This window comes from Lynx rufus, unplaced genomic scaffold (assembly GCF_022079265.1).
Source record: "Lynx rufus isolate CCGP_SWC_20201006 ecotype Redwood Valley unplaced genomic scaffold, mLynRuf1.p SCAF_2, whole genome shotgun sequence".
Taxonomy (NCBI): domain Eukaryota; kingdom Metazoa; phylum Chordata; class Mammalia; order Carnivora; family Felidae; genus Lynx; species Lynx rufus.
The window spans coordinates 125869210-125887116 of record NW_025814834.1 but is presented as its reverse complement, the minus strand read 5'-3'; the positions used below and the strand labels follow the sequence as shown (position 1 = coordinate 125887116).

Below are 17907 nucleotides of genomic sequence, written 5' to 3'. Positions count from 1 at the left end.
ATAAAGTGGAAAAATAACAGTTCCTTTGTCCCACCTAAGGAAAACCCACTGTCAACTGTTTCTTGGGTATACTTCTCAAAGTTCTACACATATATATATCTTTTTTCTTTTTTTTTTAAATGTGTGCACACATGTATGCACACACATGAAGGAAGCCATATAGTGTACCATGCATAAATAAATGTGTTATTGCTGCAGAGATATCTGTTGTATGGAACTTTCATAAGTTATTTTAGTGATCCCATTTTGATAAATATTTAGGTTTCTTTTTATTTTATGATTTTCCTCTTCTAATAAGTTCCTGGTAGATATCTCTTCATAATTCTGTGTCTATATATAGAATAGATCCAAAGATCACTGGGTTATTCTAAAACATCAAATCTTGTGATATAGGTATGTATTTCAATAAGTTAACCAAACCTTTGGTGGACTGCCTTGTTATTGGAATCTTTCTCATAAAATTTGAGTTAGGTGCCTGGGTGGTTCAGTGTCCGACTTTGGTTCAGGTCATGATCTCACTGTTCCTGAGTTCAAGCCTCACGTCAGGCTCTATGCTGACAGCTCAGATCCTGGAGCCTGCTTTGGAATCTGTGTCTCCCTCTCTCTCTGCCCCGCCCCTGCTCATGCTCGCTCGCTCGCTCTCTCTCTCTCTCTCTCTCTCAAAAATAAACACTTAAAAAAAAGTTTAAAATTGGAGCTCATAAGCAATATTTAGTTTACTACTTATAAGTTAATGTAGGGGAGTAGTTCCAATTAATTAATTGGCTTGGGAAGTGGATTATATCTGTGTATAAAATAGATAAATACTCAGAAAAAGTGATAATGCTGGGCCATCCAGTAGTAACTTACTATATACATGCTCATTTGTCTTCTAAGCATTTTATATATATAGTTATTTTTTGAAATCTGAGCAGTTGGGTGAGTTTGGTACAGTTAAATGTAGAAGAGACTGAAGATTAGACAGGTTGAATGCCTCGCCCAGGGGCCCAGAACTGGGCACATGGAAACTCTATTCCTAAGTGTAACTGTAGAATTCATATTTCCTGGTTTTTTGTTGTATTCCTTCCAATGGGTGCTTGCTTCGGTAGCACATATACTAAAATTGTATTCCTTCCAGTGAAGCGACATTTTCAGTCATTAAGAATCCAGCAAAAGAGGGGCGCCTGGGTGGCACAGTCGGTTAAGCGTCCGGCTTCAGCCAGGTCACGATCTCGTGGTCCGTGAGTTCGAGCCCCGCGTCAGGCTCTGGGCTGATGGCTCAGAGCCTGGAGCCTGTTTCCGATTCTGTGTCTCCCTCTCTCTCTGCCCCTCCCCCGTTCATGCTCTGTCTCTCTCTGTCCCAAAAATAAATAAACGTTGAAAAAAAAAATTAAAAAAAAAAAAAAAGAATCCAGCAAAAGATAATGGAAGAAAACAAAACATGCCTCTGATTCTTGAAATGAATGCTGCCATCTTCTTACCACCTCCAACTTTTTGGATTCATATACATTATATTACGAATAAGTGATGTAAGTGAAGGATAGACTATTTAATTTGGAATTGCATTATGCTTCATGCTATAATAAAATCTCATTTATGCTAAAGATAATTTACCCAACATCTCTAGCCATCTCTGGTTCAACCAAAAAACAAAAATGCTTCCAGGAAGCATTTCTTCATAAACGGAGCTGCTCAGACTCTCACTCAGATCTCATTTACTCCCATTTCAGATATTTCTAACATGCACTGGGGTTTCCTACCTATGACAGTTGATTAGAAGCAATGAATTAGAAAAACCACAGGTAGCACCGTTACAGACAAGAAAGCCAACAGTTCCAAGAAGGAATAGCTTTTGGTGTAATGCTGGTAGTAGTAGAAGAAAAACCTACAAGCAGACAGAATTTTAAGTGTTGTTTTGGAATCCTTGTCTTTCGTATACTCCAGGAGTACTCAAGGCCATCAACTTGTTTAAAACCAGTATGGTGATTGATTGTAATGTTAATCCTGAGTATTATTTTTAAAAATAAATTACACTAGATACACTTTAATTAACAAGACAGGGATTTCCATTCACAAAAGGGCAAATTTTGCTGGATAAAATCCGTGTAGCATTGTCATACCCAAACTAGTGGTTATGATGTATCCTTTTAACTTCAGTGAAGGGCCCTTTTCACTTTTAAAGCATTGTTGTTGCTGAAGTTCACAGCATAGCCTATTAGTGCTGCAGATTCTCAAAAACAAAAAAGATTGATGATGACTCAGAAGTGTACACATGTGACCAGGCAGAAGAGAACCTGTGCATCTCTGATGCTGCAGGAATTTTTTGCAATTGCCTTGCAGACCTTAATTTCCTCCTCAGAGCATTGTGATTGCTCTGTACATTCTATAAATTATTTACACCCTGATGGTACTAAACGACTACATTAATGGCACCTCTGGCTCCACATGATATCAAGAACTTTAATAATTCATCACTTATTACAGCTTACATCCCTGTAAATTGGCATGAGTGGGAGCTGAGTTGACAACATTGAGATAAGGCCTTCTGTGAGACCTTTACTCTCCAAACATCGTATCCATAAATACTCAGATATTAGTGGTGTTTAAAAATAAAGGAAAGATAATTGGCTATTACAAAGCTAGACTCTTTAGGCTATATTTATCAAGCATTAGATTACTTCAGGTTCTTAAGTACATCTTAGGGATATTCAAAGTGAAAATTTTTGAAAGATACTTCTTCATTTCAGGACTACCACTTTAAAAAAAAAAAAGCCTAACACTAGCATTAGCTTATTATCCACCCTAAATGGAATTAATGATTGGCCACTGGGAATGATGATGAGAGACTTTAAAAAATCATTCAAATTCTTAATCTAGGAGTTTTATATCTGATAATAGAAGTCTTCCAATTTTAGTCTTCTTCAGCTGTTTTGGAGTACTTTATTATTTTTTTTAATTTTTAAAAAGCATTTATTTTTGAGACAGAGACAGAGCTTGAGTGGGGGAGGGCAGAGAGAGAGGGATACACAGAATCCGAAGCAGGGTCCAGGCTCTGAGCTGTCAGCACAGAGCCCGACCTGGGGCTCGAACCCACGAACCGTGAGATCATGACCTGAGCTGAAGTTGGACACGTAACCAACTGAACTATCCAAGCGCCCCTGGAGTACTTTACAAAAAGAAATAGGAAAGGCATGGTTATGGAAAGCATGTGTCTATGCACTCCCATATTCACATGTCATGATTAAATTCCAGAGTGAAATTTAGGTATAAAAGAATTTGCCCATTTCCAGGGAAGAGGGGGAAGGGTTAAGTTGATCTTGAATCTATCTTTAGTTCTCCAGTGACTGCACCTGAGTACTATCAATGTTGCTTTCAAAAAAGACAAGGTTACTAAAGTTGACAGCTTGTAACCCTAGCATTTAGCACAGTGCCTGGCACATGGTACCTGATGATCAGATCAATCCATATAATTCTAGTCAGACAGCTGGTATTTTGATAACTTAAAGTTATACTGATTCATACTATAGTAGTCCCCCTCCCCCCTTATTCACAGGAGATACATTCCAAGACCCCCAGTGGTTGCCTGAAACCATGGATAGCACTGAACCCTATATATATTACCATGTTTTTTCTGACACATACACACCTATGGTAAAATTTATAAATTAGGCACAGTAAGGCATTAACAGCAATAATAACAAAACAGTTAAAACAATATACTATAATAAGAGTCAAATGAATGCAGTCTCTCTCAAAACACTGTGCTCATAAGAAACTCACCCTTCTTATGATGCTGTGGGATGGTAAAATGCCTGCATGATGAAATGAAGTGAGGTGAATGATGCAGGCATTTGCAGCATAGTGTTAGGATCATCTGCTTCCAGATCCTGGGTGACTGTGAACACCTGAAGTCACACAAAGCCACACCGTGGATAAGGGGGTTGGGGGAACTACTGTAGTTGTTTTCAATGCTAGCACTATTTTAGGAATGTATTGTAGTTCACTGTTAGTGTTTTTAAACTTCTACCTAATGTGGATTTGTCACAGAAGGGGTCCACAGAGCCTCATTATGGGGTTCTGACCTCTGAGGCATATATTCTTTTTTTTATCCATAATCAAAACTTTATTGAAAAACTGACACCAAAATAGGATATCACTAGTGTATATCTCACAGAATTAAAATATTGTTTTGGTAGATTAACTGGAAATACTGAACTGATTAGGCTTTTGGCGATATAACACAAGTTCAGGAGGTTTTGTGGATCATTAGTGTTGCTTTCTTCTAAATGAACACCCTTCTGTGAGTCTGGCCTTTCCTCCTGTTGGCTGGCACAACACAGTTGAACAGCCTACACAAAGAACCACGGTCTGAACATGGCTCAGACATCCATAAAATAGGAGTTTGGGTTTTGAATTAGCTGTTTCTTTTTCCTTTTCCTCCATTGAGGGCCAGTGTTATAAATCTCTAGCCAAAGAAAGGCATATTAATCCTTTTGCGGGCCCAGGCAATCTGTTCTGTAAGGCGACAGCCCTAGCAAGCGCCATGCCAGTGCACTTGTGGCATCTGAGGTATATATTCTTAAGATAGCATTGTCCTCTAGGGAGGCTCCAGAGTATTTCAGGTATCCTTTGGATTCTATCAAAAAGCCTTTAGAGGTTGGGGCACCTGGGTGGCCCGGTCGGTTGACTGATCGACTTTGGCTCAGGTCATGATCTCACGGTTGGTGGGTTTGAGCCCCGCATCAGGCTCTGTGCTGGCAGCTCGGAGCCTAAAGACTGCTTTCAATTCTGTGTCTCCCTTTCTCTCTGCCCCTCCCCGTCTTGTGCTCGCTTGCTCTCTCTCTCAAAAACAAATAAAACATTAAAAAAATTTTTTTAAAGCCTTTAGAAGTTCTTCAAAGAGATAGAGAAAATTAATCTTTCCCCCATTAGAGACACTGGACAGTTTTCACTGATACTTAATACAAAATAGTTTATGCCATGTGTAAGTTGGGTTAACTCGGTTGCTTTAGATTTTTTAAATTATGGTTTCCTTTAAAAGCGATTATCTGCTTGTCATTGACTCCACGAGAGAACTGCAGGAGATGAATACAGTCAAGAGTTACATTGCCAGAGAGATTAGGGTTTGGGAAGGCCTTGGAAGCACTGGTATGGTTAAAATGAAAGCTCTTGGGGCACTTGGGTGGCTCAGTCGGTTGAGCATCCGACCTCAGCTCAGGTCGTGATCTCGCGGTCTGTGAGTTCAAGCCCTGTGTCAGGCTCTGTGCTGACAGCTTGGAGCCTGGAGCCTGCTTCGGATTCTGTGTCTCCCTCTCTCTCTGCCTCTCCCCTGCTCATTCTCTGCCTCTCTCTCTGTCAAAAATGAATAAGCATTAAAAAAAAAATAAAATGAAAGCTCTTAATCTATGAAAGGGAAAAAATTAAATTTCAGCAAGCATGAGATATGGAATTAAATCACACTGTGCTAGCCTGCTACACAGATGGTACTCGCTCTCTACTTGCCAGACCAACCATGTTGAAGCAGAAAGTGGACTATCTAACTTAAATTAGAAGAGCTGAATTTCTTCTTTAGTTGAAATGCCACAGTAAATATCTTTTGTGTAAAATTCAGTGTTTATTGTTCAGTCGCAAGTGTGAATTGGATGAAAGTATCCAAATACAAGATTTTTATGTGGAGCAAATTCCTATTTTTCTCTCTCACGTTTCCCAGCACACACCTCTAGTCATGAGTGTCCTTGAGCTGATATCTGATGCCAGCCAGATACCTTGGAGTAAAGGGTTTAGAACTGTTGTGGAAAAGTGATGGCTTCATTTAGGCTTAGTTATGTTATGTGTGAATTAAGCTCCTAAGTGAAAGTGGCTGAAATTTTACATATGGACAGACACGGATCTAGCTGTGAACCAATTGTTCTGCTGTGATAGAGACATCATTCAAACCTGCATGCATCTGTCAACTCCCTGTGGTGGCACAGTGAGATAAAGTGATCTGTAATGTTTCTCTAGTGTGTCCCTATTGCTAGCCATATTGTAATGTATAATACATCTCTTGGGCAGACAGCTTGAGTGGGCTGGATTCCACTTCAGCCCTGTAAAGATGCCAGGAAGCATCAAGGTGAATTTTTAAAGCCTATTTAAATATTTAGACTCCTGACTAATTTCAGTGAAATCTCCGCTATATCTAACAAACCACGTGCTAGAAGTGAGATGGAATCTCAAGTTTATGGCTTCCTTACTGATTAGTTGTATGACCTTGGATTGACAAATTATTTATCTGCCTGTTTCTGTCTAGGGCAAGTGAGAATTGTAAAAGGATTTGCCTCATAAGGTTGTTGTGTGGATTTTTAGGCAGTTAACATGTATAAAATATGTAGGAGAGTGCCTACCCCTTAATAAATGTTAGCCACTGCCACCACTAACAGTCATCGTCATCAACATAATTTAGAGATGAATTTTTATTCCCTGAAGTTAGATTGCTTTTTTTAGGAAGACCATATCTCTATCAAGGATATGACCAACCTCAATTCTCATATAGAGGCTCACTATCTTGTTTGTAAAGTCAATCTTCTTTTATTTACACCTAAAGTATAATGTAGTATATTATTACATATTATAATATTTATTATGCAAATTATATATTCATATTATGTTACTTTAAAGAAAGTATATTTTTTTCTTTCAAAAATATATAAAGTATAGTCCATTATAAGAAAGTAGAAGATAATCACTAAAAGGGATGAAGGGACTCTATAATACTGCTGTGGAATGATCTATCTACAAGATACATTGTTATGAGAAAAAAGGGCACATTACTGTGTAAATTATTCCACCAGTTTTATAAAATTTTGCTAGTACGTGCATAGAATATTTGACAGGCTGCACAAGAAATGGTATATTTTCATTTGTTGCTGTTGGGGAGGAAAATTGTATGGCTGATGACAGGGTGGGAGACTTACTGTATTTCCTTTTATACTTTTTGATTATTGAACCATGTGAATGTATTCCCTAGTTACTTATTAAAAAACTCATAAAAATGACAGTTGGGCATCCAACTTTGGCTCAGGTCATGATCTCACGGTTCATGAGTTCGAGCCCCATGTCAGGCTCTGTGCTGACAGCTCAGAGGCTGGAGCCTGCTTCAGATTCTGTGTGTGTGTGTGTCTCTCTTTCTGCCCCTCTCCCATTCATGCTCTGTCTCTCTAAATAAACTTTAAAAAATAAAATAAATAAAAAGCTCATAAAAATGAAATGTAAAATAGCTGTTTTGAAATCTAGATATTTATTCATCCCTTAGAAACATTTTTTTTTTCGTATTAAAATTCACATTTGATAGGGCTTTTAGATTGTTTTAGTCCCCGCCCCTTGAAGTCTGTTTTCCAACACTAAACTAAGAATGATCTTTTGTCCTCCATTAGGGATTTGAGTCATAATCGGTTGTCTAACTGGAACATCAGCTTGGAGTCTCAAACATTACAAGAAGTGTAAGTTATTTTTATTTGTTTAAATATTTATTAAACTCTTAGATTTGATGGTGAATTATGCATTTGAGGATGTTCAATCCAGAAATGCTATCAAAAAATTGAGGGAAAAAATTTAAAAGACATTGTTTAAAAACCTAAACTGTTGTCTTTGGCTTTGCTACTATTTCTGACTCTGGACATCGTGCCAGAGGTTGGTGATTAGTTGCAAACTGTGTAGAAATATTATTCTATCTACTTTCTTGGGACCAAAAATAAGATTTTTTTTCCATCTTCAGAGTAAATATGTTTTGCTTGTTTTTTTGCCAATTTGAGCCAGTGAAACGCTCTATTGTGTAAACTTTTTTATGTCTTGACTTGTCCAAGATGGAGGCATCATGTCTAAAGTAGATTTACGTGAAATACAGTATTTTTTGTTGTTGTTGTCTGTAATGTGGTGGTTAATATAGTTTCATTTTCTTTTTTTAAAATATAATTTATTGACAGATTGGTTTCCATACAACATCCATTGCTCATCCCAACAGGTGCCCTCCTCAATGCCCACTTTCCCCTCTCTCCCACCCACATCCACCCTCAGTTTGTTCCTCAGTATCCAAGAGTCTCTTAATGATAGTTTCATTTTCTACTTCACTGAAGTTTTTCCTTTAATATTGAAATGTATTATTATGTATTTTTTGGAGGGAATTTTCTAAAATGATATTAATTATCAGTTTAATTTGTTTCTGACTGGGATAACTTGTTCATGCTGTCATTGTCCTTGCATTCTCTGCTTCCCCGCCCCAGTTGACTGGTTCTGATCTGCTGTGCACTGAATAAACAGTTGACAAGCTTATGAGCTGAAAGAATAGGCCCTGAAGAAAGTCCTGAAAACGCGTCAATGGGAAATGAATGAGCTTTATTACATGGACTTTGTAACTTCACCTTGTTTCTTGGAGGCCTTTTACTTCTGGTTTCTTTGTATTCTAGATTATTGAGGTTGTTCAGTGACTGAAAACCAGATTAATGTAATGTGATTATATTAGATATGTACTAAAACATGGGAGACCATATGTTTAAAGAGCTGCTAGGATCAGATCGTGACATGTCACGTCATCTGTAAAATTAATGAATGATAGGGTCCATATCTCAGTGGGCAGATTCATCCATGGTCCCAAGCAACCCTCTCTAACTGTGAGTAATATCAAAAAACGTGTGTGTGTATTTTAAAAATTTACTTAATTAAAGCTTTTATCTTATAAATAGATGTATAAAAAGATATGGATGGTTTAGTTATTTCTTCTTTAAGGAAGACTGAAATTAGCTGTCAGAAATGTAATTCAAGGACGTTGCTGGGATTAAAAATACTTCATGTGCAAAATATTGGTATCAATCATAGATCTACACCATGAAAAAGCATTTCTTATTAAAATCTTTAGTTTCTCAGCATAATGCATTTAGTCTATCTCATTCTGAGTCATAGGCCTTTTTAAATTTGGCACCTATCCGAAAGAATAATTATTAGCCAGAAACCAGAACTCAAGAGGCAACATTTCCCTCTCTAAACTTTTAAATCTGTTTTTCCCCCTTGCCTAGGAAAATGAATTATAATGAGCTAACAGAAATCCCATATTTTGGAGAACCAACCTCTAATATTACTCAACTCTCATTGTAAGTAAGATTTCAGATCTTTTAAATTATGAATAGTACAGTTTTAGAATGTTTGTTTTAGGTAGCCTTTTTGTCGATCCTCATTATTTAACATCCTTGTGGTCTGGAGTAGGTCTCTGTCAGTCGCTTCATTACAGTTTTTTTTTTTTTTTCTTTTAATAGAATCCATAATTTAATCCCAGAAATAAATGCAGAGGCGTTTCAGTTTTACCCTGCTCTCGAGAATTTAGATCTCAGTTCAAATATAATATCAGAAATCAAGACATCTTCATTTCCTCGAATGCAGCTTAAATACCTGTAAGTAGATTTATTTTAAAGTGCATGTTTATGTATTGATAGTTATCTTCCCAGAGATGTCTGTTATTTATTGTGATTTTGATATGCTTATGTGAAACAAACCTAGGGGCAGTTTTTTGAGGTTGTTGTTATTTCTCTTATCAGGAAATATTAAGTATGCAGGTTAATTTTTGAGATTTAATTCTGGATTGTGTTTTACTAAACAGTTTTATAAAAGGTAAATAGCAGTGGTTTGTTAAATAGTGGTTTATCCTATACAATGATAATTAACGTGTGCGATAGTGTTTTACACTTTACAAAGCGTATTCATACATAACCATTTGAACCTAAATGAAGTTGGTATTCTTATTTTGCACTTGCATAAACAAAGCAGTTAAATGATTTGTAAAGTTGTGTATAGTTGCTAAGTGGTAGAGCTGGGTGTCAGTCATAGACTTCAGGTAGCTGTCAGGTGGTAGAATGTTCCATTGCACTAAATTTTTTTGTTCTCTTGTTTATTTTAGGAATTTGAGTAATAATAGGATAACCATCTTGGAGGCTGGTTGCTTTGATAATTTATCTAGTTCCTTACTAGTGGTAAAGTTAAACAGGAACAGAATCAGCATGATTCCACCCAAGATCTTCAAGCTACCTCACCTCCAGTTCTTGTGAGTAACTAAATAGATGGGTTTTAAGAAGGTTGTCTTTTCTTTTAAATTATTTTAATTATTATTAGAGCAAATCAGCAAACCAAAGTTCTGACTGTTAACACAATTTTTATTAAAGGGAACTTAAAAGAAACAAGATTAAGGTGATAGAAGGTCTGACATTCCAAGGGCTTGACTCCTTAAGGTCTTTGAAGATGCAGCGGAATGGTATTAGCAAACTTAAGGATGGAGCTTTTTTTGGCTTGGATAACATGGAAGAATTGTAAGTACTGTGAACTGGAATAGAATCTTGTTAGGAAAGGAGTCTGACTGGGACTTGTCAGTGCCCAATGGCTAAGATCTTTGCTTTAATTACACCCAGGTACATTAGTTCTTTCTCGCTTCTCTGATGTGAAGTAAGTATACACAGAGCTCTTTAAGTTTCGTTGTTGTTGTTTTTAGTATTTGTTTATTTTTGGGAGACAGAGAGAGTCCAAGCAGGGGAGGGACAGAGAGAGAGGGAGACACAGAATCTGAAGCAGGCTCCAGGCTCCAAGCTGTCAGCACAGAGCCCGGCGCAGGGCTCGAACCCATGAAGGGTGGAATCATGACCTGAGCCAAAGTCAGATGCTTAACTGACTGAGCCACTCAGGCGCCCCCTTTAAGCTTTGTTATATAGAACTGGTATTTTTTTCATCATTCTTACAAGCATTTTGTCTAACAAGTTTTTATTAATGTTGGGGCCAATGAAAATTACCAGAATTTACCTCAAACAGGTATATCAAACCCCTTAGTGGGTTGATTTTATAGATTTGGTATTTTAGACAGTCTTACTACCTCCTAGCGATAAATCTTAAGTAAAATCTAAATATTTATCAAGTAGAATTGGTTGGCTTACTTGGGTTTAGCAAAGATAGAGGCCTCACGGAGCAGGACCTCTTGAAGAGTTTTGGAATCTTCTCATTGCAGTGTCTTGTTCTGAACCATATTTTCTCCTTTCTTTCTCTAATTCTGCAGAGAACTAGAGCATAATAACCTTACAGAAGTGAACAAGGGGTGGTTGTATGGCTTGCGAATGTTACAACAGCTCTATGTGAGCCAGAATGCTGTTGAAAGAATCAGCCCTGACGCATGGGAGTTCTGCCAAAGACTGTCTGAACTGTGAGTGCTGGATGGCATTTGGCTGGAGGCTGTGAGACTAGAGTAGGTTGGGATAAGTCACTCCCATGGCCAATAATGAGGTGGAACATCCTGCTTTATTAGAAGTTTGTTGAAAGCTCTAAATTTATCATGTAAATAGAATGAGAATAGGAAAATTGAATTAAAATACAATGAATTCCTTACCTTCCATGTTTCCGGTTTTTAGTGATTTGTCCTATAACCAGTTGACCCGCCTGGATGAATCTGCCTTTGTGGGTCTGAGCTTACTGGAGAAACTGAATTTAGGGGACAACAGAGTCACTCACATTGCTGATGGTGTATTTAGGTTTCTTTCCAATCTTCAGACACTGTAAGTACATCTGTCTTTTCTTTTTTGCTAATTTTTATAAAACAGTAAAGCAAATTAAAATAACTAATCATAAGCTGCACATTTATGTTTATGTTAACATTTTGCAGTTCTTCTATCTTAGACTTAGGGGCAAGACAGTCTTATTTGTCTCTGTCCTCACACATAAATCTTACTTGTCTCTAGCCAGTTCAGTTTGTACTTTAATTTAGAATTTAATCAACCGAACAACGGAGCATCTCTTGTTTCAGTTACCATGGAACAAAACATGGTTGTTAGTCAAGAATGCACATTTTCTTGTTCCTCCGACCTTGAACTACTTTCAAAACTGCTACTCGTTCAGAAGGATGCAGGCTGTGTAGTGGGAACAGCTGTGGCAGGAGCCCTGTTCAGTGCTGCTAATTTCCTGCATGACTTTGGACAAAAAACCTTAAATTTATCAATGAGCTCATGTGTGCTAGGTGCTTTCAGAATAACAGGATATTATTGCTCTTTTCCATATTAGGAGGCTGAGGTTCAGAGAGGTTAAAATGATTTGCTTAAAGTTATACAACTTGTATTCCCAAGTGGTCTTTCATCCAAGTACTAAGCAGGCCTGACCCTGCTTAGTTTCAGAGACCAGACAGAATCAGGTGCGTTCAGGGGAAAGTCATACAGCTTGTCAATGAGCCAGGTCTGTTTGACACTGGCTTTTTACCATACTGCCTGAAAAACAAAATCACTTAACCTTCTGTGAGTGTCATTTTCTTTTTGTCTTCCTCCAGTGCAGGAGGGGCATAGGAGTAAATGGTTGCTATAGGCAATTTCCACTCTAAAATTCTGGGTTTCTGTAAGTTGGGTGTTTTACTGTCATGAAATGTAATTGAAAGAAGAGGTATTTTAACGAAATACAGTGATTTCAAACAGAGCAGAATAAGAGAAAAAGGCTAATTAGTAGAATTTGTAGATTGTAAAGTTCCTGAATAGGGGACTTTTTGGTCATCATATTCAGGGTTGATAAATGATCTCAGAAAAGAGGCAGGCTCCCAAATTGGAGACCTAGCCATCAGCGAGAAAGTTAGCATGATAGTTTTGTGAAGGTGTGTATATACCTGCACAAGTTTATTGGAATTTTTTTTTTTTTTTTAGCTTAATGAGGTATTTTTTCCTTCAGATTTGGCCCTGGAAAGTTAAAAGTGATGTTTTGTTGTTGTTCTTTTTTCTACATTATTAGAGGTGAACCTAGACCAGCTTAAACCCAGGAACTTAGATGCAGCTGCAGCCTTTTGGCATTTCAAAGACTGGCAGTCAGGTTCTTTCAGTACCACAGATTATTACTTTTAATATTAAAGTTGAGGAAAATAATCGCAGAAGTAAATAATTGTCTAATGCCACAGAGACGGTTAAGGCAGAATTAGAATAAGATCTGAGAAATTTTGGCTTTAGATCAATACTCCTGCCGGAGTACTTACTCATTTTGGCCAGTGAGTTGTATTTATGCTGTGCTATGGAGGAAAGTCTTGAAGAGTTGAGTCGTCAGTTGTTTCAGTGTTTATCGCTTAGTAAAATAAAATGAACCCGTTAGCTTTCACTTCAAGTAAAGATATAGCTAAATAGGAAGCATGATCTCCTATCTCCTGTTACTCACACAACTTTAAATGTCTCATTAAGAAAAGAGCTTTGTGTTTATTATGAGATGACTTAAGGAAGCAAAAGCGATTATCTATAACTGGTACTTCTTCCAGCAGGGCATTGTGTAGTACAATTGCATTTCCTCTGAGGACGCAACAGTGGATTTTAAAAGATCCATACTTTTCCTTTTAAAAATAACAGTGATCACTCTAGCGCATGGGTGTATCAGTGTCACTTCCCAGGGGGCATGTTTAATTGCTGTCAAGCTATGAAGCTCTCCACTGACATAATTCTTTGTCAGCCATTTTAGGTTTAAGGGCCCGCGGGAAGGATTGGGTCACCCAGAAATCCCATTAGTCTAAAATCACATTTGTAAGGCATATCCCCTGCGTCTTGAAATCCTGCTTTTTGCAGGACCCTGACTATAATTTTAAATATGCTAACACAATCAGGGGCTGTTAGCTGGGAAGATTAATACTCTTACCAGGTTGCTTAATTTATTTATCAAGGCCAGCTTAATTCTTTGCTTATGAGAATCAGTTCTTGCTTGCTTATTGCAGACATTCTTTAAAAACCGTAGTCAAGTGTTTGTCGTAAATAACTGTTAAAATAAGGATGAAAATTAGCATCGCCATGCCAGGATGATGCCCGGTGCTATAATGGTCATGTTAACTAACCTAATCTGTCTTTCCCTAACATTTTTGTAGAAACTTAAGAAACAATGAAATTTCATGGGCCATAGAAGATGCTAGTGAAGCGTTTGCAGGACTCACAAGTCTCACTAAATTGTATGTATTTATACTATTTATGTATGTTTACAAAGGTGTGTTTTTAAGAAGCAGTTGTATATGTGATTGGATTGTCTTTTTGCTGTGTCTGGAAAGTCAGCCTCTTGACTCATCCACTAAAGGAAGAAACTGTTTATCAAGTTTTTTGTTTATCAGTGGTTTTAAATTTTATTTATTTATTTAGTGGCAAGACACTTTTTTTTTAAGTTTATTTATTTTAGCGAGAGCATGCATGTGCATGCATGAGCTGGAGGAGGGGGCAGAGAGAGAGAGAGGAGAGAGGATCCCAGGCAGGCTCCCACACTGTCAGCGCAGAGCCCAGTGCAGGGCTCAAACCCATGAACTGTGAGATCTTGACCTGGGCCAAAATCAAGAGTCGGACACCCAGGTGCTCCTTGGTGGGACACTTTCTACTGAAAGAGCTTTCTTATGGGCACTCAAAGAGAAGTTATTCATGGAACTAGAATTGCTCTTCCAGAGTTGAACCAGTATTCTTCTTCTTCCTCTTTTATTTTTTTAAATATTTATTTATTTTTGAGAGAGGGAGAGAGAGAGAGGAGGAAGAGGCAGAGAGGGGGGAGACAGAGGATCTGAAGTAGGCTCTGCACTGACAGCCGTGAGCCTGATGTGGGGCTTGAACTCATGAACCGTAAGATCATGACCTGAGCACAAGTCGGATGCTTAACCAACTGAGCCACCCAGGCACCCCTATATTCTTAATCGTAAGAGATTTATGGGTAATTTATCTAGTGAGAGAGGAATTCTCTCAAGTAAGATTTTAGATCTTCTCTCCTGAGAATTTCTCCAAGGCTTTACACTTGTCTGAATTTCTTTGACCTGATCTTTTGCTAAGAAGGGAGAAACTGGGACTATAATCCAGTTTATTATATGAAAACTAGCAGCCCATCAGTGGTCCAGATGGCTGTTCACAGGCACCTTGTTGAGCTCCAACCTATTAATAGAAGCCTTCATTCTGTGTTTTGCATTGGTTGGTAATAAAGGTTCACAACTTTCTTAAAAATGTATGTTAAACTTATTTTCACTTTTTATAGGTAAATGTTTGCTTTAATGAATTAAATTTTGCTTAGTGGAGGCTTTATTAGAAAGGTCTGTTTGTATTTCAGGATCTTACAAGGAAATCAAATTAAGTCAATTACAAAGAAAGCATTCATTGGTCTTGAATCCCTTGAGCATCTGTAAGTATTTTGCATCTATTTTGCTCCGTATATAAATAATCTTTGCTATTAGCAGAGGTTCTCATGACCATTTAAAGTGTTTATATAACTTAATTGTAGAAATGTGACCGGTAATGTTTCATTTCTCTTCATTTCAGAGATTTGAACAACAATGCTATAATGTCTATCCAAGAAAATGCTTTCTCTCAGACTCGCTTGAAAGAACTGTACGTAACTTCAGTCTTTTTGTCACCAATCATTAGATCATTATCCATGCTTGTTTCTAAACATGATGAATGTGACCTATATGTTTCCAAAAGCACACGATTCAGGCAGGAAAAAAAAAAAAGAGAAAGTGTTAATATTCAGTTACTGTAGTGGCTGGATATAATTTTTAAATAACCCAAGATTGAAAAGCCCAGAGTTTGTGCCACCAAGACCTTCTGTTTTGCCTGTGCTGCTAATGCTTATAGTTGAAGAGACCTTAGCACTGCTCCTTGTGCTTGTTGTATATCTTCCTGTTCCTTATCCCCCCTGACCTCCCATTTATTTTTGGATTATTGGAAAAATGTGTTCCCAGTCCCCTTAGGGTGGATCACAGTTCAGGTATTAGGTAATTTGTTGCATATAATCTAGCACTTTCAGTATAATGGTCAGAGGGGATGTTTCTGATATGGGTGTTCAAGCTACTAAAATGGTCAAACACTGTTAAATAGTTGTAGTGGAAAAACACACTTTATACCCTTTTTCATTCATGGTTTTTAAAAAAATTATGTTTAGGGTTTTCCCAGGGGGAGGGGCGGTTAGTTGGGCATTGGTATTCATTTTAACCTTTGGTGATTTGAATACTCAGCCAGTGTTAAGAATCAGTAGACTAAAGCAATTTATCTTGCCTTGCCTGAAAGCTACTCAGAGGAAGGACTGTGGTCCCAAACTGGTACATGATGAGATAAGGCTAGAAGTTCATAGGAAGCATTCAGAAGCTTTTAGAGCAGTTTGACATTACTGTGATACTTTTGTTGAATTTTATAGAAGTATTAATCTACAACAGATTGGAAATTTTAAAAAGTGGTTCTTCATCACAGGTAGTTTGAGATGCACTGGAAGTGTGTGAGTTCAAACTGCCTAGGTTTCAAATTCTGCCCCATTCTTTACAGCTATGGGACATTGGGAACATTTAGCCTAAAACTCAATTTCCCTTTTGAGAATGGGCGTTGTACCTCTCTTAGAGTTATGTGAGGATAAAATGAGGTAATTTGTTCATTCAAGAAATATGTTATTGTCATCTGCTATGTAAGGTACTGTTTTAGGTGGTAAAAACACAGTGGTGAACAAGACGAAGTCTCTGTTCTCATAGCATAGTACGATAAATTCTGGTAAGGAAGTCAAAGAATAAATCAGTAGATACATAATATCTCTCATCAAGTAATAAGAGTTCTGAAGGAAAATAAAGGCGGGTCAGAGGTATGGAGAGTGATGGGGATTGCTATTTTAGTTTTTATTTTTTTTAAATGTTTGTTTATTTTTGAGAGAGAGTACAAGCGGGGGATGGGCAGAGAGAACTGGAGACAGAATCCAAAATGGTCTCTGTGCTGACAGCAGCAAGCCCAATGTGGGGCTCAAATTTATGAACCACAAGATTATGAACCACGTCTAGCCGAGGTCAGACGCTCAACCAACTGAGCCACCCAGGTGCCCCTGGGATTGTTATTTAGATACAGTAGTGATGGAAGGCCTTTTTGAAGATAACAGAATTTGAGTTAGTGAGTGGCAAAGCATTGAATACTAGTTGAAGAGCATTCTGCACAGAGAACAGCAAGTACAAGGGCCCTGAGGTAGAATCTTGTTTCTTATGCTTGAAGAACAGCAGAGACACTAGTGTGGTTGGAAGAGAGCGAGAGGAAGAGTGCTTAGGAGATGAGGTCAGAGAGTTAAGCAGGAACCAGACCAAGTAGGGCTCAATGAGTTATGAGAAGTTTGGATTTTTTTTTCCTCTAAATGTCTCAGGAAACTTTGGAGGGTTTTGAGAAGATGCTCAGTACAGAGCCTGGCATGGCACACAGTAAAAGTTGAATAATATTAATAATAAAAATAAAAATGTTATGGAAATAATCATTAGTTATTTTCTGCCAGACTTTCAGGTAGCTCTTTTTTTTGAGGGGTGGAGTCTGTTGAGATATTTGAGATATTTCTCCTAGGCTTAATTTTTAAGGGTACAACCTAGTGCATATATTAGTATTACCTTTTTTTTTTGCCCTTGAGAATCTGAGGGCCACCAATGAAGTTTTAACTCTTGTCATGAGAACTCAGTGTAAAATGTAATTTAGACAGTAGGCGAGAGCAAATAGTGTAGTTTCATTCTTTAGTCATTTGGTAGTTTGAGAATTGGTTTGAACAAAATGCTAGTGGAGGAGACTCTAATGTACCTTTTTTACTGAGACATTTTGGTTGCTTTTGGTTGATTTAAATCTAAGTCATATTTACAATACTGTTACATCAACATTTATTAAAATATATCTGTATGCTTCTTGGTATCCTTCAGTGCTTTGCATAAATATTAGGTGGAGATGGGAGAGTTGTATGTAAATTAAAAATATTTTGCATTAAACTTCTGTAGTCATGGTAGAAACATTAGAAAGTACAGTTAAACCAAGGAGAGCCAAGTCCCCAGATGCCCACTACTTGAAGACAACCACTATTAATATTTTGGTGTGTATCTTTTTGAGAGGTTTTAACAGGGTACTCTGTTAGGTACTTGGGGGCAGGTTGGTTAGTGTGTGAGGGGGGAAAGATGCAAAAGAA

General features: G+C 37.6%; 1 protein-coding gene across 3 annotated transcripts in view; it reads left to right on the top strand.

Moving 5' to 3' along the window:
* LRIG2 (leucine rich repeats and immunoglobulin like domains 2) overlaps window positions 1–17907 on the top strand; it is a 62052-nt gene that overhangs the window by 22312 nt on the left and 21833 nt on the right. For all 3 annotated transcript variants that reach the window (XM_047083245.1, XM_047083247.1, XM_047083246.1), the window contains 10 exons: window positions 7392–7457; window positions 9027–9101; window positions 9264–9398; window positions 9902–10045; window positions 10164–10307; window positions 11042–11185; window positions 11391–11534; window positions 13850–13930; window positions 15055–15126; window positions 15264–15332. In XM_047083245.1, the coding sequence (XP_046939201.1) occupies window positions 7392–7457; window positions 9027–9101; window positions 9264–9398; window positions 9902–10045; window positions 10164–10307; window positions 11042–11185; window positions 11391–11534; window positions 13850–13930; window positions 15055–15126; window positions 15264–15332 (1074 nt within the window). The remainder of the gene's footprint in view (window positions 1–7391; window positions 7458–9026; window positions 9102–9263; window positions 9399–9901; window positions 10046–10163; window positions 10308–11041; window positions 11186–11390; window positions 11535–13849; window positions 13931–15054; window positions 15127–15263; window positions 15333–17907) is intronic.